Below are 26,587 nucleotides of genomic sequence, written 5' to 3'. Positions count from 1 at the left end.
GAGCGCCCCCCCCGGCCCCGCGCCCGCCCCGGCCCCTCCCGTCCCCTCGGGGCGGGGGCTGCATTTCCAAGCCGTCCGTCCCGTCCGGGTGCGGCGCGGGACAAGCGCGTCGCCCGCGGGAATCCCTGCCCGGCGCTGGGAGCGGGTCTGTCCGCACGCACACCGCCCCCCGGGCCCCCTCCCCAGCTGCAGCCACCTGCCCGCGACGTGCCTGCCGGAGGTGACACGATAGGACTAATCGCTCCAGGCAATACTCGGCCCACAAGCCCCGCTACATCCCATCATCCGAGCCTTGGGAATCGGCTCCGTGCAGAGATACAAGCTCCTAATAAACTATATCTGCCCTCCAAACCGGCCCTGGGCTCACCCAGCTGCCTCGGCAGAAAGGAGAAGCGTTTTGGAGCTTGCAGGCTCGTCGTGTCACACCTGAAATGACAGGAGGCAGCCCGGGCTGCAGCTCCTACGTTGTCCAGGGAGAGTCAGAGGGAACCAACTCCTTGGCAACCCTGCTGTCATTTCGGATTAGGGCTAAAACTGGGGCTGAAAAAAATCAACCCTGCTCGCCGAGTACTGCAGGCTACATGGAGGGTAACACAGCCAAGATCTTGTGGGAGTGAAGTGAAGCATGTGTCCTCCTCACCTCAGGGGACATTTTGAAATCAGAGCCAGTGCCAATGTTTCAACTAACACCAAAGAGATGCTGAGGGCATGCACTGAGGTCCTGCATCAAGCAAAATACTTGTTCAGTGAACTACTCAGGTGTGGGTATTCCTGATGGCCTTGGTTTCAAAGCGTTTCAGCACAGTCCTAGTTTCAGGCATGTTGAAGCCAACATTGCTAAACTGGAAAGAAGCTACTTGCTGAAAGTATGTTTTGTAGTGTAACACAGTCCAGGCTTTCTAATTCTGCAACAGGATTGCCCTGCTGCTGTACTATAAGAAATGTCTCGGTAAATGCTGAAATGCTTTGATCTCAGCAAAGTTGTATCAGCCAGCCAAACAACCAGCTTCCTAAACAGTCTCAAGGTTTTGCAGAAGCTTGTAAGCATGGCAGTGTGCTGAGCAAAAGCTGTTCACATCTAGTGGCAGGACGCTGTGTTTTAAGGAAAGTGGTCTTAAGTAAATACTGTTCACTCTGGAGTGGGAAAGATTTTTTTGTTAGCAGATGGTATTACTGGGAGATTGAATTAGTGCTGGAAAACAGAAAAGGGGCTTGATTCAGTTACACATATACTAAAGCACATAGAGAAACCTGAGCAGGCATCAAAACTGAGTGATCTACTGAGTTAGAATCCACTCCTGAGAAAAACAGAGTAGCATGAAATGCAGTTTTGAAATCTAACTTCAAAAAGTTGTTGCAGTAACATCTTCTTAGGTTCTAAAGTTAATGCAAAGTCAATTAAATTACTCCAGAAGGTACCATAGCTTCTAGGTTAATCATTGAAGCAAATAATATTAGCAGCAAAAACATTTGCAGGAACCCAACATAGATATCCTACACTTACAACATAAACTCAATGTGTAGGACTGGATGCATATTCTATATTCTTCTCTCCTAGAATTCTCACAAAACTACTACCTTATTACTAATATAAATATTATCATAGAAGATAACTGTGTGATAACAAGAAAAAGTCATACTGAACATGGCAATTAACACTGTGGAAGACCACAGCCAGAAGCTTTGGAATCAGCTGTAACTCACTCTCCTTGCAATTTTGTCTCTGGCAGTCTGTCTGTCTGAACTGAACTCTGAGGTTCAGCGTCTCATAGGTGATGAGATGCTGTAGGATCATCAGATGATGTACAGCTGAGGACTCTGTAGGACCATGCATATTGGTAGGACAGAAATATGCATGCTTGAGGACAAGAGGTTTCAAGAAAAAAGCTTCATCTGTGCAACACAATGAATTTACCAGTATTTGAAAACAAAATTATTAGAGGAAGAGGATAAAGAATGCAAACCCTAGTTCAAATGGATCCTATACACAGAGAGATCTGTGTGAAATCAGAAGCAATGAGTTTCTGAACTTTGATGTTGTTGACCCCACTGAGGATGCTGCCCTGTGTAGCATCCCCTTTCCCCTTCCCCTGGGACACTAGTGCTTCCAGCTAGAAGGCAGGGTTTTTTTCTTGTTTTGTTAGCTTGAAATCCTTTTGTTCACCTTATTATTTGTTACTGTTTCCTACTTAGATCATGTTAATTTTTTACTTGGTATGAGATAAACAACTAAGGATGGATACACAGCCTGTTTCCAAGTCCCTGCTTACAGTATCACTGTGTGCTCTGTTCCCAAGTCCTTAACTCTAAATGCCTAGTCACTTCTGGAGAAGAATCAAAGCCTAAGATTTTGTTTTTACTAGCCAAAAATAACAGTTCTTCCTCTCACATTGTCTCTTTTCTGTAAAATGTATTAAACTCAAAAGGAAAGGAGTAGTTTAGCTCCTTCTCCTCCAGTTTGGTTTCTTTTTCCATAGTCACCGGAATATGGGTCTAAAACTCAAGCAAAACAAGATATAGAAGACTGTGTCACTGTCTAGTTGAGCAGCTACCAAGCTACCTCACAGAACACAATTATCACCAGAACTACTGCCTCTTCTGGCTGTGTTTTCAAAGAGAAGAGTAAACCAGATCAGACTACATAGACAGCCAGAATAAAGGAAAGAATTTAAGCTATGCCTTTTTAAGCTACAACTCCTGTAGACATACTTTTGTAACAGCTGCATTTGGTATGCAAACAAGTTTGGAGCGATGCTTCCCATTTTCCCCAGTACCTGGCTTTAGTATCTCCTCACTTCCAACCAACATGCTAGCACTGGTATCTAGTGCCCTGAAGGGCTTCCACTCACTAAACCTTGGTGCACCCCAGTATGTTTGGGAATCTGAGCATCCCAGACTTGGTTGCATTTGTGTAGACTGAGACCAACTTGGTAGAGTTCAGAAGGGAATCCTTTAGCATATAGTCCTGGTCTGTAGGAATGCAGGCTACTCCACCTCCACTCAGCTCTCCCAAAGCTGGAGAGGGAAAAGCGACATCCTTTTAGGTCAAACTTGCACTTGCAGGTGATAAACGGAATTTGCTACAGATCACATCTGTATTTCAGAGCGATGGACACAGAACTAGAGGGACTCTCTTGTTTTCCTCACAAATACCACCTTGCAATGCCTAGCCCTATTTGCACATTGCCTCAAGAACAAAACCCAAGTCATACATTTTATCATAGAAATAAAACATTCCCCATTATTCCTGAACTGGAGATGCTCAGTTCCAGAGGTATGTTTTCAGACTTACACAATTAATGTACACAGCAATATTCAGCACAGAGTACCTGAGGACTGGAAAGACACAGCTGAGAATGATTTTCCAATTTAACTCTGTAAAATGATTTGTATCAGGTTGCATAGACCCAGACTACAGTTGCCACGAGGATAAGCACTGTCCAAAGGCAAGACAAAATGAGGGTTTCTGTCCCAAAGAGCTTACAAAGTAAATTCAGTATTTCAAGGAGCACTTGAGGCAGTTGTGTAGTACCTCTACAATAACTTCACGTTTGGAAAAACAAATGTGATTTCAACACTAAGTAAAAAAACCCAGAGCTTTCATCCTTCAAAACAAGCTGGGAAAGTACAGTGTATTTTCAATGAGGCTACATAGCTAGGGACTGGTGTGGCTGCAAATCCAGGCAGTGCTAATGCAAGAGCACATCTTCAGAAAAGGTTGCACAGCTTATGTTATTAAAGAAGATACACTACCAAGTGTTTGTTGCAAAAAAATTAGAGAAAAACATCCTGCCTAGATAAGGGTGCTTTTATTTAAGGAAACACCAAAGTATGTAGTTAGGTCTATTAATATTCAGGTCAGTTCTCATGCACCCACCATGATCTCACTGCTCTCTTGACTCAGCAGAAAAAGGGGCTTATGAAAAAAAAGGTGAAAACACATCTCAATTATTATTTTTTTTTTTGAAAGCTACTATCAGTTAAACCTGTGTGAATATTTTTAGAATTAATACTCTCTCCTATGCTTCTCCACTAAAGTACTGAAAATGCACATTCCTATTTTTGTAAAGAGGGAAAAAACTCCAAAGCAACCAGATCGTTATTTGGACATTATTTAAAGAGCTGTAAATTCTTACTTCTGGAGACATACCCAGAAGTAAATCAACTGTCAAGTATTATTACAGGGAGTAATTTTTATTCCATCAGTATTAGTAGACATCTGACATTTTCTTCAGCTCTTTCCTGCAAAACAAACATGACCGAAATCTTGACCAAATAGCCTGCAAGATCAGAATTTCAAACATGACATTTTGATTTATTCTTTCCCTGTATATCAACCATAACTTAAAGCATTACAAAGGAGAAAACTATACTTAAAGTTGATCAACCTAGACTACTGCAGGCTCAGAAGATGTATAAAATACTGTGAAACAATGCAAATACAAAGTATTCTGAAAGACGTGTCATCTACTGGAATTTCTAGATACAGTATTCAGACTTCTAATTTTACAAAATAAACATGTTCTTTCCAAGGATAAAGTTCTATAAATCAGATCTCAAAAAATGTTTTCAATCTGAGTAACAAAAGATTATTTTTATGTGAAGAAATCTGGGACTCCAAAGAGCTGATAATGTGATGATACAACTCAGTCAAATTGTGTGACCATCCATAACAGGAGTAGAAAATGACTCAGATTCTACTCCATGACAGGAAAATCTGAGATACAAATAAAGGACAGAAGAAATGACTGGAGGCAAAGTGGGAAGTCTGCAGGTTTTAAGCAACCTCTAATTTTTAATTAAGGAAACATTTTCCATGGCCCGACATGCAGGGATTTTTGTTTTAAGCGGCTGTCTCCTTGATCTCTCAGCAAGCAGATCCTCATCTTCCAAGCAGCCAGCAGGACACTGCCAGGCTGCAGCCACTGATGGAATGAGAGGGCAGTGTGCCAGTCCTACATGGTGAATGTATGTTGCACATTTAAAAATACCAGGCATCACTTCAGTGTCTGAGGGAGCAGCACATACCACTATGCCTTCCTGCACCCTTCAGTCATGCTGCTCTGCAGCAAAAATTAATGGAAAGCATTTGGACCTCCTTCTCAGGAAGGACTATTGATAATACCAGTGCATTCACAATTACCCATTCTTTGTTCTATGTTATTTTTTTTTCTAAGATACAGCTTTAGGGATGAAGAGCTCAGTGCATTTGGTCTTTCATTGCAAGTTGCTAATTATCTACCTAATTATTTACTTGTAGTGTAGGGAGAAATGCTTGAAATCTAATGAGCAGATAACAATAGTAAATAATAAGTAGCATTTGCTTTTGTTCTGGATCTTAAAGTAAGAAAAACAGCTGAGTTTTTAGTTATTAAAAACAGCACTTGCTATTATACCTCTAAGGCTTGCAACCAGAGTCTTCAGATCAGAGTGGAGATAACATTCCATCATTATTTTAAATGTTTCAGAAAGAGAGTAAGGAGAAACAAAAGAAAAGATGCATCCAACTACATCACCAAAACCTGTGTGTATGTGGGTATTAAAATCTGTAGCTTTCCCTGAAATTTTTGATTTGAATAAACAAATCTCCAGTGTAATAAAATCTCTGAGAACACATTCTGTACTACTTAGTAAGGATGAAGTATTTTTAAGATACATATACATATTTAAAATGCTGCTAACATTCTTTATAATACTTAATATGCTAGAAGTGTATTTTGTTCTTTGTGTATATACCCATTAACTCTGATGAAACAGTATATTGAGAAAGATTTACAGGAATAAACCCAGAAACTCATGAACTTAAACAATTCCTTTAATATAACAAACATATCCAACTTTCAAATATAAACTGGAACCAACTAACAAAGAAGAAACTCCAAGCAACTTTCTGAATGCCAAAAAGGGCTTATGCAAAACAGTGCACATTTATTCGAGGTATCGTATCCATGAAAACAAAACAAAACAAACCCAACTATTTACATTTAAAAAGAATTTTTACTTAGCAAGGCAAAAGAAGTTAGGTGGCACGTACAGAGTAAACAGATGTAAACAGTGTAAAAATACTGAATGTTAATACCTGCCAACCCAAAACTTTGGTTATGAAAACTGAAATAACCTGATATATTGAAGAAAGGTAAACCAGAGGCATGCAAAATATTTCTTAAAATACACTCATCCATGTGGATAAGTGACAAGCTAGTGAGATTGACTTAGAAATGCAATTTTCCTTCTTTATTTTCCTTAGATTGATTGTTGTTCAATTTGCCACTGAAGTGGAACGGCTGATGAAAAGCTTTCAGCCTTCTTCAACCCACTGGTAACTGCATTTTTGAAGATTCCAAACATGTCTTGCAAAGGAGGTTCAGGTGATTTGTGTTTTGATCATATTGCATGATACAGAACCTTGCACAAAAGCTACAAGCAAACGGTGCGTGATCTGTTACCATTCTGGAAGGCAAAAACTTGGAGGTCGGGTTGCTCCAGATGGAACCGAAACATTCTAGAGTTTCTCCTCAGAAGAGCAGTAACAAACTTCATCATAAATTGGATAAGCCACTTAATATTTTATTTGCAACACTGAATATTTTGGCAACCAAGATATATTAGAGGAATCTGAACAGTGTCCTGCAATGCATGTGCTTTCAGAAAAAAAAAAATATTCAAAAAAACCCAAGTTTTTCTTTATCAGATACACATCAGGAGCCTAAACAGCACAGGGCTTTTCACATTGAAGCCACCGTCCCGATGCCACCTGCCTTAGATGCACCTACAGTTCCTTCTTGTCTTCCGCTTTATTCAAACTCTCCTGAAAAGAGACAGATTAAAAATAATTTTATGTTCAGTGATATCAGAAACATCAACACCAGGTGTCACGTTTTGACCCCCTGCAGTCATACCTGGTTTCTTCGCTATACAACATTCAAGGCTCTAGTCACATCAAAACCATCCCACATAACATGCACACTTCTGACCCTAGCACAGTAACAGCCACGCGGACAACTCCTGCTCCCTGTTCCTGTTACAGCTGAACTGTGCAGCAAACTCAGCAGAACGTATCTGCTGCTATCAACTGATTTAACCATAGGAGCTGCATCTGCTGTGTGCTCAGGACCTTCTGTTCAGAGGAAAACACAGAAACCCGAAAGGATGTGTATTCTAGGCTGCAAGACTGTTAGAAATGCAGCAGGACTACTATGGCTCACTGCACAGGGAAGCACAACAAAGGGAGGACATGCATGGGGGTCTTGATTCAAACAAAGAGATCAGTTGAGTAATCTCTGTAGGAGTGTGAGACTGTGTAAGTGCAGGAAAAAGATTAGAAACAGCTCAGATTTGTATTAACAAAAAAAAAATTAATACAGGACCAACAAATGGCTCTTCTTGAAAAGAAGGTCACTAATTTTAACTTCAACAATTTATTTTCTCCCAAGACCATTACCTGCAAACAGGCTTTCATTTTCAATGTTGATTGAATTCTGAGACAGACATTAGGCATCGATCATAGAAACACCTGTCAGACAACTTAAAGAACAGGCAGGACTCCCAGTTTTACCGGAAATAATTTTGGGGTGTTTTTTTTGTTGTTGTTGTGTATCAACATGGCAACACTTACAACCCGGTGTTGCAAAAGCGTGTTTAAAGAGCAAACAAAAGTACTGTTACAAATGATGTATGTACCACACACAAACTACTCCTACAATTATCTTACAAGGTTTCAGTTTGATCATCACATGCAAAACTATCTGAACCTTATTTCTCAAGTGACAGCAAATTCACGTCTAACAATGACCTGAGCCCTGTCCCCTGAAGTGCAAAAAAGAAAATGCTAATAGCTTTGCCACCCAGCCCTTGAAAAACAAAATTTTACTGTCTTCATGAAGTTTAAGGAGTGCTGCAAATTGTAACTTTGTTATTCTGAAGACTTTTGTAAATTATTTTGCACAATAATACCCGATGAGTGAAATTTTGCCGGTGCAATTTCTGAACATGGTGCTCACACAGTGACCCAGAACCACCTACCTGAAGCTGTTCATATTCTTTCATCAGGTTATCATATTCTCTTCTAAGGCCTTCAGACTGCTTTTTAACAGCAGTCACTTCATTATTTGCCTTCTGGAGAGCTGTAAAATATCAGAATTAGTGTTTTAATTATTACTTGCATACCTGCAGTTCCTCAGAGCCCTAGCTACATATTCAGGCTCTGCTGCACTAGACAGTGCTTCCTCTAAGAAGGCTTAAGTTTAAAACAGAGCATCACAGATATACACAAGAAGAGATGTGCAGGACAGGGAGGGGAAGGAGAATGACTTGTGTTTTGGGAGAGCAGCACAAGAACAGGAAGGTGCTGTAAGAAAGGTAAGGACAAGATCAATAAACTGTTGACTGAGCTGACAAGTTAGTGATGACTAGAGTGTTCTGTCACATTGATGAAGACAGTTCTAGAAAAATTAAACTCTACAAACCCAAACTTCTCAGCCCTTTTAGAACAAAGAGGGAACTCAAACACTGGTCAAGATTTTAGCACAGCAACTGAGACCATCTCTAAAATGCAGGGACAAAAAAAGAGAGAGAATACTTTATTATAGATGTACAGACCCCTCCTTTTCACCTTGTTGTATATTTTACCATGCATGTGTTAATTCCTCAGAAGCATCTCTTTGTGGATAGGAAAGCAGAAATCGTGGTGGTAGAACAGACAACAGTAGACAGGTTTTTAGCATGAGAAAAAGTAGTTATTAGTCTACTCACAATTTCAACAGCAATAAACAGAGCATTTTTATGCTGCAGTACAAAACATAGGAATCCATAGGGGCTAATTTGCAATGTACGGTAAATCAGCATAAAGTTTCATATAGTCATTACTCCTAAGCTCTTATGTAAACATTCAAATGAGCAATTTAAATATTTTTATATTCCTCTGCTATGGTTATCTTAAGTATCTTTATACTTATCTGCTTAGCAGCACAGGCATATCCTAAAACTTGATCTATCCATACCATAACAGAGAAACATTGTTAATGACGTACAAGGCTGCCTCACTTCCATATTTAAAAAATAAATCTTGATGGAAGAAAAAAGAAACATTTGCTATTTCCCTTGTTCCAAATATGTGGCTCTATCTTTCATCTGTGAGCTCCCTGAGACTGTTATTTCCCAGAGACCTCCAAGACACTCAAGAATTGCAGCATGTCTATAAGAGCCTGTTCACAAAAGATGAGGAGCTAGATTTGGTTTTTGTTAAGCACTTAGCTACAAGCACTCTGGTCTCAACCATGTTTCTCCTTGGGTGCTAGTTCCTGAATGAGGAACATCAGCTTCTGAATTTAAAGTTGCAGACAAAAAACCCATATATCTCCATGTCACTTCTTCAGGAATCTGCTACTTAGAAAGCTAAATTTTGCCTTTCTTTAAAGGCAAAATTCTTGTAATGGTTACAGTAAAAAATAATACCTCATTTCTGAAGAAGTCATAACTCAGTATTACTGATCTAATACTATGTAGCTGTTTACAAGCAGCAGCACAGTACTTTAGTTGCAACTAAAAACTACTGTATCTTTAGTACATGACCAAAATATCTAAACGTATCTGCAAACCAAAAAAGCAAACAAACTGCCGCATTGTTTCAATGTTTTGACCAAAACAGATGTGTGACAGGAATACCTCACCTAACCCTAGAAGAAGAAAAAGCAAAGAACAGATTGTCCTTTCCACCTGCATTGGCTGTGGACAAAAAAACTATCCACATACTGATCTCAGACTCATTCCTGTTGGGGCCACACAATACAAAAGAGTGTTTTATCTTGGACAAGGTGAATTCCCAAGTGCACCAACTCCTCTGGATGTCTCCATGTCAAGCAATGGAGATTGTACAGACATCACTGCTCAACTATTTTACATCAGTGTTCAACTGTTTTGCCATTGCATGAACACTGCAGTGCAGCCAAGTCAATCGTATGGGCATATTGTTTGTCATCCTGATCACACCATATGAACACGGATCCAGCAGAAAACAGAAGATCCTTTGTGTACACAATACAGTCAGTTATTATTTCTGGCTTTCATCTGGCTTGCTACTTTGCCTCACCAGAGACAAAACAGCTGGACTGGCAGCAAGCAAAACCCAATAGCCGATTGCTCCTGCCAAGTAAATGCACAAGCAGGCAGGAGGTGAGAAAGCTGCTGGTACATTAATGCAACGAACAAGAAGAACAGTCAGGAAGTGCCAAAACTGGAATGCAGCCTTAGAGCTGTGAGAGCTGGGCTACCCTTTTTCATTCCCTCCCCTTCCCTTCAAAGAAAGATCAACAACATGTTCTTAGGACGGTGTATCAATGGAAGATATTTATGGAAAACTTCACCCCTTTACACCTCCTTTGTGACTGGAGGTCCATAATGTAACATACACAGCCTGAGAGAAGTATAGAACTTGTCCTTCCCTTACCACAGGCTCTGTATCCTGTTCCAGAATAGTTTACTTCAGATTCCTCTACAGTTGAAGCATGATGAAGAATAAAATAGCTCTGAAGTGGTTACTATAGCCCAGTAGCTGCCACATTTTTATTATCTTCTAATGTCAATAAAGATGGAAAACCAAACAGTAAACAAAACCAAACAGCAACAAAAGCAAACACTGATTCTTTGGGCATTTCCCTGCACAATTACTACTCCTAGTCTGACTAAATCACTTGACTTACAGTGCTTGCTACTAAGGAAACAATCTGGAACTTAAATTAGCATTGCTCACAATACAAGTCTAAAACTCGAATGATTTGGACTAGTTTAAGACTAAGAAAGATCCTTCTCTTTTAAGTCTTACAGTTAAGAAAGAGCTATTCATGTTTAAGAATTTAGGCACTGACGAGGCAAGTGATTTGCCAACAAATACACTGAAAAGCTGGGAACACAACTCCAGTCAAGTAATTCCATACTAATTCTGAATTCTCTTCTTAAGATGTAATTGTCAGATGAAGCTTAAGAAGAGGAAGCAGGGCCAAAAAATTACATGCAGATTTGCTCCAAGTACCTTTCACAACATCCAAGTGAAATTTTGTTATAGCATCTTCCCATGGTATAAACAGCCTGTGTAACAACCACGCTTGCTGCATGCAGCACCATCCCTTCCAATCAACAAATATGAGTATCAACTTTTGCTGCATGTGACATTGTGAAACAGCTCCCACCAAGGTTATGATCTCACAGTTAATAAGGTTAAGATGGACTTGGCTTCTAAACCTCCCCCTGCTATTGGCATTGCCAATTCTGTTACCTCGAATCTCCTATTGCCATCTTACTGAAGAAAGCTGATAGGTTGGTCTTGGGTTTTTTATTTATTTGTTTGTTTTTAAACACTGGAGTGCTTCAGTGGAGTTTAACATAAATATAGTTTTTATACATGGCACTAACTTGCCTGGCAACACAAAGAGAGAGATGAACTCTCAATGGCAGCAACAGTTCTATGAAATGTATTCCCAATGTCTGTATTGTTTATTTTTCTAACACATAATAATCTTAGCTATTAAGTGAGAGTTATACATCTGTAAATTCATACTTTATAGAAAAGTAAGCAATTAAAAGCTATTCCAAAACCAGCCCTCCCCACAAATTGTTGCTCTCTCACTCCTATCTCCTACAGCACTTACTAACCATGAAACAAAAAACATTCCTGTGACACAGGTTCTGAGGTCCAAAATATCCATTAGGCTCCACCAGATGCAGGTAGAAGCTCTAGGTGCATGACATTTACTAGGAACTATTGTTAGAAGAGTGAGGTCAACAAGCTGGACAGGAGTCTGCCACCAGTATGTTCTGCTGCAAGACTTTATCAATACTAGTTGTTCTGTAAAAATTTCTGTTCTGTAAAAGCAGCTGTAGCCTTTGCCATACACCAGAACAGAGTCACCAAAAAACTGACCCAAGATAGAAGGTGGAATAGTACAGAATTGCAGAAGTTTCCCTCCTGCCCAAAGGATCCCATATTAACAAAGTGACATCAGACACATCAGCATTTCCGCATTTTGGGGTCAGTGAGTAAGAAAAGAAAGTTAACGCACAAAAAGTCCTGTTCCTGCCCACAGTCCCCAACCTAAGAACCACTGTAGGGACAGCTGAGTTCTGAAACTTCTGAGACTCTGACCTCAGGTCCAGATACATAGTTTGTCTTCTTATAGCTTTATGGTTAATTTTTGGAACTATCAAAATGAAACAGTATCACAGCATCTCTTCTTTCCCCACAGAATTTCTATAGGAGACCAGCAGCCATACTGAGCGTCTTTAATTATCCAAATCAACATTTAGTAGAAATTATGTCTAATGTGTAGCTGGAGAAACATTCTCACATCTACACTGGATGCTCCTAGAAGTATGTACATTTATTTCTAGGTATCTTTGAGACAATTTACATAATAGACAAGTGTATCAATAAAATGCCATCTCGGAAGGTTTCTAAACAGTCATGTTATTACATGTCCAGGTATGCTAAATATGGACTTAGGCTCTGAAAGTGCCAGCCTCACTGCTGGGTGCCTGTAAAGCCCCCAATATGAGGGTCTGCAATTAAGTAGTGAAGAACTAGCTCCCTTTCCTTTAAGCCCACAATAAAGTGGAAAAGGCATCGACAGGGGATAGGAAAGTCAAGTTTGAAAAGAAAACTAATTTGGCTAAAATCTTTGTCACTCATTTTCAGTCTTTCCTCAGATTTTAGTCATTTCACTGCTCAGTCTTTGTCCTGTATTTCCATCTTCCTATCCACCTACCCAGAGCACAGTCAGTGGTAAAATGTAAAAGGCAGGAAGCTGAAGAACTAGAGATGAGTCTTCCTGGAAGTCTGCAATAAGCAATGCTGGAACAAAATCTTACAGAAAACTTGGATCTCCCCTGAAATCGCAGCACTAATCTGATACCAAACTGTGTTATTTAAATGTCAAGCAGACTTAGATATAGGAAGCACACTTACATTTAGGACTCCTCCTGGGTGCCACTCTACCGAGGTAACTCACCTTTCAACGTGTGGCCTACTCTACAGTAATGTATCACCATAGCTCCATAGGTAAGTAGTGAACAAATGTACCAGACCAGAGCAATGTATCTTTAAACTGCTCTGTATACTTGTCCTTTCATCCAAGCACAAAAAAACCCCACCAAAAACCCCAACCAAATGAGAACAAAATCCGAAGTTGTGACTCACTGATATTACAGCTGATAAACAAACAAACAGAAGCCCTCCCAAAAACCCCAACAGTAAAGTTTTTCGTTTTACACTAGTTTTTCCTTGTTTCACTGCTAGGTGACAGTCCATACACTTCTTTACTGCCTTCCTCCCCTACAAAATGCACCCAAAATTTCATGGATTGGACTTTGTGGACACAAAGGAAAGGCCACTTTAGTCATACGAGCTCAGTAGCATGAAACAAATAGTTAAAAAGAGGTAAAACAAGCTTTTCAATCTCAATTTTGATACTGCATAATGCATTTCTCACACTTAGTGAGCATGAAACTCAACATACACTTGCTCAGGTGCAAAAGTTTCAAAAGAAAAGAGTAAATTCAATTCATGTTATATCTGTAACACTCCTTAGAAAGCTGTGTCTACAGATGTGGCTATTATAAAGTACTTTAAGCTGTCTGGCTATGAGTTTGCTCAAAATAATGTGTAAAAATACTTAAAAAATTATGACAGACATACCTTAACACATCTAGCTGACAATGGAAATTAAGGTAACCAGGGGGTTTTCTGTTTTGGCAATAAGGGGGATGGCACCAGGGGAAGGGTTGTAAATATTTTTCTATTCATTTCTTAAAACGACCCTCTCCCCCACCTTCCCCCAAACAAAAGATTCAAGAATTCCTTAATTTATACATCATTTGGATGGACAACAGCCCACAGGGAGAAGGCAGCTGAAACAGCGTGTGGTAAACCTATTTAACCTTCAGCTTTCTCTAGCATTCCTCACTGAAAAGCTTAGATCATATTAGTGTTACATACCATCAGTTAGCTTAAGTAAAACATAGGCATTTAAGTTTTTCATTGATCCTGTCACTTCAAAGGCAGCTTTCCCCCTTTTCTTTAGGAAAACAGCAGGAGGGAGAACCCAAAATCAAACCTGCCTGAGAATGTGAACTAATGAGATCCTCTATTTAAAGACTCTTCTTGGCTCAAGACAGCTGAAAACAGCTGTTTTATGGTTCTTGTTCTTCCTCACAGTGGACACTGAAAAATAACCCATTAAATATTTGTTGTAATTTCTACTGCCTTGTAGCAGTGCCATGCAATATGAAAGCTGGGGTATGTTTTGATGACAACATGCTACCTGGTACTACAAAAATGTGTATGTTGTTACAGTATGAACATCTGATTAATGCTTACAAGGTCACAGGCAGTGTTATCTTAAAAACACTGATTTCAGATGAGCTGGTGTTCACAAGCATCACACACCTTGACAGATCCCAGTAAGACAGAACCAAACAGGTAAAGTCTGCTTCTGTCTCAGTTTAGGTTGCCAAGAAAGCAGTTGTAACAACCTCAACCTTAAACATAGAAGTTGCTAATGTTTTATGTTACAAATTGCAAGGCATGTTTCCATGTAGACAAAAATAAAAAGATAACACCTCTGCCGCAGGAGATAGATAAATTTAGACTACTAGTCAAGGACTTTTCTGCTATCTGACCAAAGCCCTGCTTTATAGAAAAAAACCTCAAACACATACTTCCCAGTTTTATACAGAGAGAGTCATTGATATGTATGACAAAAGAATCTGATGCCTATAAGCAACTTACAATTGATTTCATATCCTGCTCATGTCATCAAGGAAGATGAGTCAACATCACTGAAATGTATCAATTTTGTTTGTTAATAATTACAATTTAATGTAATTAAATGCTGTTCAAATTACACCATACATATTTTCACAATGAAAACATTTACAAGGACAGCAATGGCATGTTTATCCAGTTCCTAGTCAAATGTGAAGAAACCCCAGGCCAAGTGTTATGTTAAATTAATTAACGCTATACCGAGAATAAATTATTTGAACACTGGATGTCAAAAATATTTTTCTTAATTGCAAAGAAGTCCTAACCAATACATACCATCTGATGTCTTCTGTAAGTCTGCTTTCAAACGTTCAACTTCCTTCTTCAACTTCTCATCAGTTGCTTCTGCTGACTCCTTTTTACTGCTTCCTTTTTCACCCAAGGTCTATTAAAAACCACAGGTGCTATTATTAATGTTGTTTTCATTAGTCTCACATTAATGCTAAACCACCAGAGAATATCAGCCCTGATCTTGGAAAGTGACAGGTTTTATCAGATGCCAACATGACACAGGCAGATACTCAGTCATTCTAGGAAAAAAAATCTCCAAATTAAAAAGAAAAAAAAGCTCAATGTTTTAAGGTGATAATAATGGCATACTTGTAATAGTATGGCATTATCTCCTGTGTAAAAGTACTTTGTATCTCTGCATCAAGCCTATGACTTCTGTTTAGGTTTTTCCAGAAGACACACACTGGGACTACAAGTGACAGAACAGTGCCATGCTCATGTGCAACTTGGTCTAATAATTGATTCCAACTTAAATCACGTAATACATCATATATTTCTCCTTAAAGGTTTGCTACTTCTTCAATCTTCAGAACACTTCAATACCTAGATTGGCTTTGCACTGAAATTAAAGAAAAAGTATAGGAAAGAATGCAGCAATAGCTCTGTAAGTACCAGACACAAGAGCAGTAAACTCCCTGTACTCTGAACATGTTGGCACAACCCTTAGGCATGCTCTTATCATTAAGGCAATTGCTTTTGATAACGAATTATCATATGTTAAGGATTAGACCCCAATTCAACACTTTGCCCTTAAAGTCTCTATAAGCCTTCAAACGAAGCATCATCTCTGTTACAAAAATGGCTAAAAAAGCAGTAGAGGCTTAATGAGAAAAAAAAAAAGTAGAACAACTAAGAGGAACAGATGTTAGGTGATCTAGTGATATCAGATCTTACTGGGCACAGGTGGGAACAGAGGTTAAAGATTACTCAAGATAGAAGGAAAAGAACTGTTTAGAAAGACTGGTAAAGAACTAAAAGAAAAGAGCTGAAGAAAATTTTCCAGAAGCTATTGAACCAACAAGCAGTGATTGCATTTGACTGCTGGTAACAAAACCACAGCCAATTTGTCATAAAACTAGCCACAGATTACTCCACTATTTTGTGCTCACCTTTTCCTATTAGTACCAAAAAGTTATTTCTGTAAACTTTTTATGTTAAGTCCTGTTCTCCATGGAACCTCTGAACAGGAGACAGTGCAGACCCAGCACATTCAAGTAAAATTACAGTATTTACCCTTACAGCCAGTGCCCTGTGTGTGATTGCTTGTCTCTAAGGATGGAATGAAGCATTCTTGTAAATGAACACAAATGCAGGGGCCAAGCCACAGAGGAACCTCAGCTATGTTATCTCTATAAAGTTGAACTAATCCCAAACACTATGCATCTCCAGGGCAATGGAGATACAGCCGCAGCACACTGACTGTACCTGCAGCTACCACTGCTTTTGCAAACCATGCAATCAAACACACAAACAGAAATAGGAACAGTTTCCAGTTCCTGGCTATTGCTTACAAGCAGCTAAAAGAATGTGTTGCTAAGAGAATGTGAAAGCAGAACAAAAAGAGGACTTTTGGTCAAATCTCAACGGGACAGAGACAAAAAAAAATAAAAATGTGCCAGTGAGGAGTAAAGAGACAAATTTCATGGCTGAGGAGAGAGTCTGGATCACTTTGACAAAGTGCCAAATCCCAAAATTTTTAAATAATTTTATACTTGGGAAATACTTAACACTACACATTAGTGATCTTTCTTTCATGACACCTCTGAAAAACTGGGATTCTTTTGCGTCCCTTCTACTATTTGTTGTCCAGAGTTTGCTCTCCTTGTCTGAAGATTTATTACCAAAAAATTACAGTGCTGGTAACCACATACACTGCTCCAGACAAACTGGAAGGAAACCTGTACACAACTGCAGTGAATTTTGTTTTGACAATTTGCCAGACAGAAGAATGCTATAAAAGTTTTCAAGGCATTCCTATCTACATCCTAGCTTAAGATTAAGCCTCTTCCAAAAGAAGTAATTCTAACCAAATATGAGAAAAGATTCAATAAATTTATCATCTTTGCTGACTTTCCTCCTGCATACAACTGTATATTGAACCACAACAGAAAAATGGTAGCTTAATTTTCTCCATTATTCTCATAAATACACTATCTTTCATCTATTGGTGGTTCTTTTAAGTAAGACATTTTTGTTAATATCCTCATTAATACTACAGTAGTGCCTTACTGACAAAGGAAGGTATTAGGAAATTGACTGACCCACCATAAAAATAGATACAAGAATAAAAAAATATGAGAAACAGAGAAGACCGGTTTTACAAGGTAGAAACAACACTACAGGGTTGGAGCAAATCCTATTTAGAAGAAACAGCCAGCATGCCAACAGCTATATTGTAGGCTCTTCCATACTAGACTGCTATAGCCCTGCCCTAAACAGCTACATGTTGAGGATAAACCTGATGGAATTACTGTCTCCCTCCCCTTTTTTATTATTAAATTGAAAGAGATATTTTAAGAATATATTACTTCATTGATGAAATTTGCACTGGGAAGACACAACTTCATTTATTTGCATTACTTTAATTTCCTTTGTTAATCAAAGTCCTACTGAAATTTGTATACAGGACTCTGAATTACATATTGGAAGAACATTGTTTTTCCTTTTTCCACCAGAAGGAAAAAAAGAAATTAATATTATTTAGTAGCAAACCAGTACTTTGCACTAACTACTTGCTGTATAAGAAAATAACTAAAAAAGTTCAGAGATACCTCCCGCAGCTTTTCATTCTCAGCCATGTATTTTTTGGCTGCTTCAGTAGCATCATTTACTTGTGTTTCCAGAGCTGCATGAGATGTCATCCCTTTTGCCAACTGGGTAAGAAGGGTAACAGTACGTCTCAATACACTGGTGAAGAAACACAGTGAACAGCACAGTAATTCTCAGAAAAAAAACCAAACCAAACAAAAAAATCCCAAACACTACAAAACCCACAAAACCATTAAAAAACCCCAACCAAAACATTCTCTTTTCTCTACATATATTATATGTGAAAATAAAATCACAACAGGACTGTTTAAACACCTGAAGGGAAACATACAAGCTCATCACTGACAAATAGTAAAATAAGAGACTGGAAAGATTTTCATCCATCAGAAATCAGATTTTAACCCGATGCAGAACCTCCCTCCTACCAAAAACCCAAGGCCATTAAGGGGTCAGAGATTTATTTGCTTACAAGCTGAAAGTCTTACATGACCTTGTGTTTTAAACAGGATAGGTCTCTGAATACAAGACTCAAGAAACATCTTATGGTAATGAGTACTATGCAAAATAAAAACAACCAATAACCCACTACAACTTATTTGCAAGATTGAAATTAGCAAAGTGAGCATATTAATCTTGAAAGTACTCTATCAATACAGTATAAATCACAATATGCATAAATATCAGTACACATTTAGCACCTCAAATCTAAGCTTTGCAAATACCTCCCTTAACTTCATCTCAGGATTGCTTCTTTGCATCACTACTTTCATTATTCGTGTTGGAGTCTTTCAGAGTAGTATGTTGCTGAATTAAGGAAAGGCCAAAGCAACACTCTATTAAATAAATTCCTCTGATATAAGTATGCAGCTGCTTTTCAAAAGAAATTTCAAAAATCCAAGTAACTGTATTTTTCATAACTGAAAACATATTAGTAGACCTTTTGGCTTTCAAGGTAAGTCCTCCTCTCTGATTTTTCATTGAAAGCTCATCTTCTAACTTTTTTGGGGTTTAATGAAAAAGTTAAGTCTCATATCACTGCTTTTCCAAGGGTTACCTTGTTTTACTAATTAATTGATAGGCAGAGCAGTCAGCAAAACATCATCATTAAAACAGAATCACAGAATCATGTAGGTTGAAAGGAGCTTCCAGAGGTCTTCCTGTCCAAGCTCCTGCACAAAGCAGGGACAGGTAGAGCAGATTGTGCAGAGGCTTGTCCAGTTGAGTTCCTACCATCTCCAACAACGGAGATTCCACCATATTTCAGGGTGCTTCTTTCAGTGTTTGATCACACTTTATAGTAGAAAAACTATACACAAGACCAAGCTTCCTAGGTACCTGGCCTCTTGCCTCTTGTCATTCCTCTGTCGACCACTGAGAAGAGCTGGCTCCATCTTCTCAACATCCTACCACTAGACAGTTATAGAAAGCAACAGGATCTCCCCTTCAGTGACTCTTTTTCTGGTTGAAGCCAAGCCCTCATCCTCTCCTCACAGGCCACGTGTTTCAGCCCCCAACCTTCTTGGTACCCTGTTGTAGTAGTCCAGCATTTTGGGGAGTCAAAACTGGAACCAGTCCTGCAGTTACATCTTGCTATCACAGCTCACTGCATGGCTGGCTGTCTACCAGGATCCCCACATCCTTTTCTGCAAACTGCTTTCTATTCAGTCAGCCCGCCCCAAGTCTGGAGGTTGGTTGTGGTCTTCCTGTAAGATGCTGCACTTTGTATTTGCCTTTGTTGAATTTCATGAGATTTCTGGCAGCACATTTCTCCAGCCTGCCTAGCTCTCTCTGAATAGTAACCTCCAAGATAGAAATCACTCTGATTTGGTACCATCTGCAATCTTGCTGAGAGCATATTCAATTCCATCATCCAGGCTGTTAATAAGGACATTGAACAGTATTGAGCCCAGGACCAATCCCTAAGGGGCATCAGCTGGAATTTACATTACTATCAGCCTTTGACCCCAAAAGCCGAGGGTATTTTCCAACTGCTTGTTCCTCCAGTTCTCCAGCCCATACCTCTTCACAGCTAGTCTACTGGGATGTTACAAGAGACTATGTAGAAGGCCTTGCTAAAGGCTCACAACATTCACTGCTCTGCCTGTTACCCACACAGCCAGTGTTCTCATTGCAGAAGGCAACAGGGATGATCAGGCATCATGTCCTCTCTGTAGATCTGAGCTGACTAATCCAAGCCATTGTATCCTCCATGTCCCTGGAAATGGCTTTGAGTAAGATTTGTTCCACAACCTTTTCAGGAAGGTGAGGCTGATTAGTCTCTGGTTCCCTACATCCTGTTTTTTGTCCTCTTCAAGACAGGTGCAATGTTTGCCTGGATCCAGGATCCTACCCTGATCACCATGATCTTTCAAAGATGACAGCATGGTCTTGCAATGACATTGGCCAGCTCCCTCTGCATGCAAGGATGCAACCCATCCTAAGATGTCCTGTACTTATATTTGCACAATCTGTTTTAAGTACTCCTTAGCTGCATCTTCCTTTACTGTGGTTAATGTTACATTCCCTGTTGACTCTCCTAGAAGACTCAAGAGAATTGGGAGGCCAAACAGCAGACCTTACCAGTAAGAAACACTGTAAGATAAGGTGGGTCATAAGACACTCAATGTCTAATTCTTTTCCAAGTAATTTGGTCTCCTGCTCCACTGAGCACTGGGGCCACGGTTTCTTCAGCTTTCCTTTTGTTTTCAGCCCTTCTCACCCCTCTCCAGTGCAGTATGGGGTACCAGGGGACCAGACAAGCCTTGGCTTTCCACACCTCCCAAGACATCAAGTCAGATTAGCAGGTGGGTGCCTCTCTCCTGCCTACGGGACAGCCTCTGGTAACTATGACCCTCCTCTTTTCCATGCAGACAGTTGGCGAATGAAGGCTCTGCTGACTCCAACACCCCCACTGTTAGGTCATTTTCCGCACCTGTATCCAGAGTTCCACAATTGCTGAACCACAGACAGAGAAAAGCTTTTGTTGTGTTGCCAGAAGTGACATGCTGCCAACCTCCTCCATCTTGGGAATTTCCATCTACTATTCTTCTGGAATTATCCTATTGGTTGATGTGCTAAAATGAATGAAAACTAACCCAAAGAATGAACTAGGGGCATTTGAGTACCCATTCACACCTACATGATGTCTTAACTTGGTTGGGTGATGGCAGCAGCAAGGTAGGATAAGGCAACCCAAAGAACACCTTTTCCTCCTTTTCTGACAGACATTATACCTGTTTAATGGATAAAAAAAAATAGCTCTACTAAGAAAAGTCCTTTGATCTAGCCACTAAAAGCATTTATTTCTTCTAAATCTTGGTGAAAGGCCAGTAGCCCCCAAAAAAACCTCTTCCAGAGTTGAACTTTTATCCACAATAAAATCTATTAGGGCCACCTGACAAGTTTTCTTCCTTGAAAGCTGAGTGGGAGTGGGATCCTGGGGGACCAGCTTCCAACTCTAGTGTAGGACACAATCCAGCTATTCCTCTCTTGGAGCAGAGATCACAAACGTATTTGTGCCTATTTACTTAACCTTTCTGAAGGAAGACAAAGAACAGGATGCATTCCTAGCACTATTGTGCAAGGCTACAGCCACCTTCGTTTTTTAAAAAAATTTCCTGGTCAAGTTTTCTACAATTTTTTCCTTTACACTTTTTTTATGTACAATGCCTCTCAATGATCAGCTAAAATGGCCACTTATCACTTCAAGAGGAAGAAGTTTATCTGAGGTGTCTGACGCCTGGCACTTCCTTGTTTTGTGCTTCTCTTGCATATCCAGGCAATGTCATGTAGCTCACTGAAGGATTCAGAAGAGGACCAACATTCTTCACCCATTGTCACCATAAAAATGTACAAACAGAAAACCATCTGACCAACATGTCTGTTCATGTGCTTCTTGTCCAACTAAGATGATCTGCAGATTGTTGTGGCTACTGTAAAGATTCACAGGTAGTCTTGACTGCTACTGCTGGGCAGTACAGAACTGTCCTTTCTGTTACCCTGTTTTATCAGCTGTATTTAAACATCCGGAAAGGAATAATGCAATTAAGACCACAATATCATATCTGCTGGCTTTGGCTGGTATACAGTTAATTTTCTTCACAGTAGGTAGCATGGGGCTATGTTTTGGATTTGTGCTGGAAAAAATATTGATAATGCTGAGGTGCCTCCTTATTGCTGAGCAGTGCTTACAGAGTCAAGGCCTTTTCTGCTTCTCACACTACCCCACCAGCGAGTAGGTTGAGAGTCCACAAGAAGCTGAGAGGGGACACAGCTGGGACAGCTGACCCTAACTGACCAGAGATATTCCATATTATATGATGTCATGCTCAGCATGCAAAGCTGGGAGAAGAAGAAGGAGGGAGACAACATTCAGAGTGATGGCATTTGTCTTCCCAAGGAACTGTTAAGTGTGATGGGAGTGCTGCTTTCTTGGGAGACGGCTGAAAGCCTGCCTGTTGATGATAAGTTGGAATGAATTCCTTATTTTGCTTTGCTTGCATGCACAGCTTTTGCTTTACTTTATTAAACTCTCTTTAGGTCAACCCACAAGTTTTCTCACTTTTATTTTTCTGATTCTCTCCCCTATCTGACCAGGTATGAGTGAACAGCTGCGTGGGGCTTAGCTGCCTGCTGGGGTTAAACCATGACACATAGTAAGTCAGTTTTCACAAAGTGCTTGACCTGAAATAATATCTGAAACTCCCCTTGAAAGCCAGAACATAATCTACATTTCCTAACTTTGAGCTTTAAATGAACTGGTTCAAGTCAGTCTCAAGCTTTGCTTCTTAAAACAGCAGGATGCAAGAATACCTTATTGCAACGTGTTAAGATTATTTTAACAGTACTTTAGTTTCTGAGGCTTTTTTTAATTCTGGTTTTCTTTGTTCAAAACGAACACACCACAGGGCCTAAGTTTAAGGAAGGAAATGAGTATTCCCTGAAGAAACTTCTGCAAAATACATGTTCTCTCAAGCATTCAAAATGTTTCTTTCCATGTGTTGCTAATATCCTTCCCATCTTCAAACATTTGTAAGATATTATTTTCCCTGACCCTACTTGCCTCATAGCCAATCTGTTCACACTTAATTCTTTAATCTCTTAAAATAGGACTTGGTGCAATAGTTCCTGTAAGAGACACACTACTTAGAAATTAGAAAAATGTTATACTTACAGCCAAAGAAATAAGCAAAAACCTGAGAGATAGAGGTTTCTTTGCGATCGGAAGAGTTTCATCTGAATATGATCAAAGGCATTGGTATTGACATTTGCAGCTTTCTCATTCACATTAACAGACGAGTACTTCCTGACTTCTCTGCAAGCATCTGCAAAAAAACCCCAGTTTGTTCTTATTCACATCTGTGGGTATGCAGGTATGATAAACTTGACATAGTACTAGGAACATGTATTTGGACTTTCTGCACAACTAATAAGAATAGAACATGATTTATGTTACCCACACATTTTAAAGATAGCTCTAGATAGATCACTGAAGCAGTATAAGACATTTCCAGAGACAGCAAAACCATTGCCCAAAACATGCTTGAACAGTCACTTCCAACACTTGCACACAACCACCAGGAATGAGGTCAAAGCAACACATTTTACAAATGTTACCAGAGACCTTACAGACAGTGTCAAAATGTCACTGCTGATAACTGAGTTAGAATCCAGCCCACAGACAAGCAGTGAGAAAACAGTATGAGAAGAAAAAAAAAAAGAAGAGATGCCTTCTGAAGTATTTTCCTCATATGGAATTTGTTAGATAAGCATGTATTTTACTAATGACAGAAGTGTCTATTTTATGTTTGTCTCAGGGAGACAAATATTTCTGTAACATCCATCAAAATAGGAATACTGTAGTAATACAGTGTTGAACACAAACAGAAGTGGTAAGCTACAGCTCAGCTTTTTTTCCTCTCCCTTTCATCCACCACATACTCCTCATAGTGCTATAGAAGGGCCAACACTTCAAAGGACAAAATAATTCAGTAGGACTTATGTCTACATAAAACCAAAAGCTAATGCAGTTAAGAGTTCATATTACAATCGGTAACCTTAAGGTCATCATACCATTGACCATCATTATGGTCAACAGATCAAATAAGATATCCTACATCTCAATAAAAATACACATTTCAACACATCAGATGTTGCAGAATATTTTGGCCCTATGTTATTATATTGCTGTTGTATTTCTCTACACAGACAAAATCAACTCCAAAGAAAAGCACAAGAATAACATCACTTATGTCTGTCTCTTATTTAGAGACGGAAAAAAAAAATTAAAGTATTTGATGTGGAACTCAACCAATGCAATAAAAACTAAGACAATAAAAAAAGTCCCTATCCTTGTACTATGGGAAGATTCTAGTCTTGTAGTAACCTATAATCTAATGCTACAGGGCAAGCATCACCCTACTACTTTACCTGAGCCCAAATTTATCATTCCACAACATTAATAATCATCACCAACTCAAAAGCAAACTTTGATCAAAGTTTTCAATGGATTTTCAAGGACAGTAAATTAAAACCATTGGTTCTCAATCTTCAGTAATTTACCAAAGGATGTACTACAAAAGATCATCTAAAATAAAAAGGTTTATCAGCATTTCCAATACTTTTTTTACTATTAGGAATATAGTACTACTCTCTAGTCTGACTTTTTTACGTATGTAGTACACCTGTATGATTCTCTCAGCAGACAATAAAACCACATCTTTTTTATTTTTATTTTAAGTAACTTGAAATTAAGTCACATTTTCCATGTAAGGCACTTGAAACACTTCTATCCGTGCAAGAAAACTACTTCTAGCACTGAAACCGGGGAACTATTTCCATCCATAAAATACGGGAGATACTTACCACAAAGAGAAGTCAGGACAGACATTAAATTAATTCAGGCACATGGTCTTCATTCAAGCTCCAGTTTCATTAAACTTTTACTCCTACTTGATAGACCTTATGAACTACTCAGAACAAATTTAGCCAACAGTTGTTTTGTATCTGTGCTGAGCAAAAGTAATCAAATAGCCCAGTGCTTTGATATATTCTTCTGGTCTTCTATTTCAACAACAAGCTAGAGAAAGAGTGCCATCTACTGCATATTGAGCAGCTCAGCCAAATTCTGGTGTCAAACGTTTCAAGTTCAATTACTCGTGTGAGAAAGTGAAAGCAAGCAGCAGCCTCGACCAAGCTCCATTTTCCCTCCTCATTCACTGCTATACTGCTGTTGCATTTGGATTCCCAATACAGATGCAGTATAGGCCCTTTCCCATTATACTGCAGAACTTCTTACTTAACACTTACCAAGAAACAAGACGATCAGTAAAACTATTATTGTAAGGAATATCTTGTTCCAAAAAACTGCCATTTTGCTCCATAGAGAAATCGTAAAAATCTTCTGCCATCTGTAATATAGCATTGTGTTACTAAAAAACAATTAAACACAAAAAAAAGCATAGTAACCTCAGAGAAGAGAGCCTTGCTATTCATGAGAGGCTTACGTAAGGTCTCTAAACAACTGCTTTAACTGCAATATAATTTAGGTATACATAACTTTTCAAAAAATTCAACTTGCTTGTCTCTTCTTTGTTTCTTGTCAATACAGGCAAAGACAGTTGGTTCAACTTGAAAACTTCTTGCATGATAGCAGGTACTCTCCAGATCTGTTTTATTTTAGCTTGAACTTTGACTGGCATTACTTTGTGTTTGATCCTGACTACAATAAACTCAAGTAAATACTATTAAAACCATTTAATAATTTTTATTTCTATCCAGTTATACTCCTTGTTGCCAAATAAAATAAAATCCCTCCACAAATAAAGATCATCTCAAGGCTTACCTTTTACATTGATGAGTTTGCATAATTGTAAAGTACAAGGATTGTTCTTATGTTCTAACTTGCAAATGACAACAAAAGAACAAGTCTTATATTTATATTTTGTCAGGTGTTGAAACCTCTTTCAGGAGCATTAATTTGTTGGCTAAGGAAGCAACTTCAGAGGCCCAGTGGTGATTGTTACTGCATAGAGGGCTTTTGCAAGAATTCACATGTGCAGCACAAATGAACATCTGATAAGCTCAAATGAACTGAAACCCACATGAGACAACAGCAGAGCAGCTACTTGTCCTTCACTGCAGGTTAGAATCAGCGCTACTGCAAAAATTAAGTAATCCCTAGTTATGCCATTAGGGATGTAACACAGGCATTGATTGTATCAGGTGAAATATCTAGCTTTTCTAAAGAGTACTGACATTTTGCAGAGATGGTCACAATTTGTCCTTTAACAAAGCAGCTTCCAACCTACTATGAGCCTAATTTAAATTAGGTGGTAGGATTACCCCCAGTGGTTCCTTCAAGTTCTGTACCAGCAAAAATGAAAATATTTTAGCATGGTATGTACACAAACTTAATTTATATCTTTTAGTCTAACTTGAATTCCTTATAGCAGACAGTCATAGTCTGTATCAACCAAAACTCCTTGATTAAACCAAACTACAACTAAAATTAAGCCAACTCTTTAAACATGCAGTTCTCCAAGTTTCACATTGATATCCACTCAATAAGTGATTCTCTGAGGTATGACCTTAGACCATCTATGCTGCCAAGTTATATTCAGGCTAAAAATAAGATCTTTTTACTGCAAAGTCTTCCTGTGTTACATTTTCAACAAATATGGGCATTCAGATTTATGAATGCTGCATTTCCTTTTG

General features: G+C 39.0%; 2 protein-coding genes across 2 annotated transcripts in view; both read right to left on the bottom strand.

Annotated features, from left to right (window-relative positions):
- Positions 1-15,753, bottom strand: part of SLC26A4 (solute carrier family 26 (anion exchanger), member 4) — a 42,090-nt gene extending 26,337 nt beyond the window's left edge. The window contains 4 exon segments of the mRNA XM_009996785.1: positions 6,755-6,808; positions 8,023-8,123; positions 15,089-15,197; positions 15,745-15,753. Coding sequence (XP_009995087.1) covers positions 6,755-6,808; positions 8,023-8,123; positions 15,089-15,197; positions 15,745-15,753 — 273 coding nt within the window.
- A 2,046-nt stretch (positions 15,754-17,799) lies between these two features.
- Positions 17,800-25,275, bottom strand: BCAP29 (B-cell receptor-associated protein 29). The gene is made up of 3 exons (XM_009996783.1): positions 25,181-25,275; positions 23,046-23,196; positions 17,800-18,010 (listed from the first exon to the last, which is right to left on the bottom strand). Exons 1-3 carry the CDS (start codon positions 25,242-25,244, stop codon positions 17,800-17,802), a joined length of 426 nt encoding a protein of 141 aa, XP_009995085.1. The 5' UTR covers positions 25,245-25,275.
- Between the last annotated feature and the right edge of the window lie 1,312 nt (positions 25,276-26,587).

Source organism: Chaetura pelagica, unplaced genomic scaffold (assembly GCF_000747805.2).
Source record: "Chaetura pelagica isolate M959 unplaced genomic scaffold, ChaPel_1.0 scaffold534, whole genome shotgun sequence".
Classification (NCBI taxonomy): domain Eukaryota; kingdom Metazoa; phylum Chordata; class Aves; order Apodiformes; family Apodidae; genus Chaetura; species Chaetura pelagica.
The sequence above is the reverse complement of the archived record's forward strand: the minus strand, read 5'-3'. Positions and strand labels throughout refer to the sequence as shown.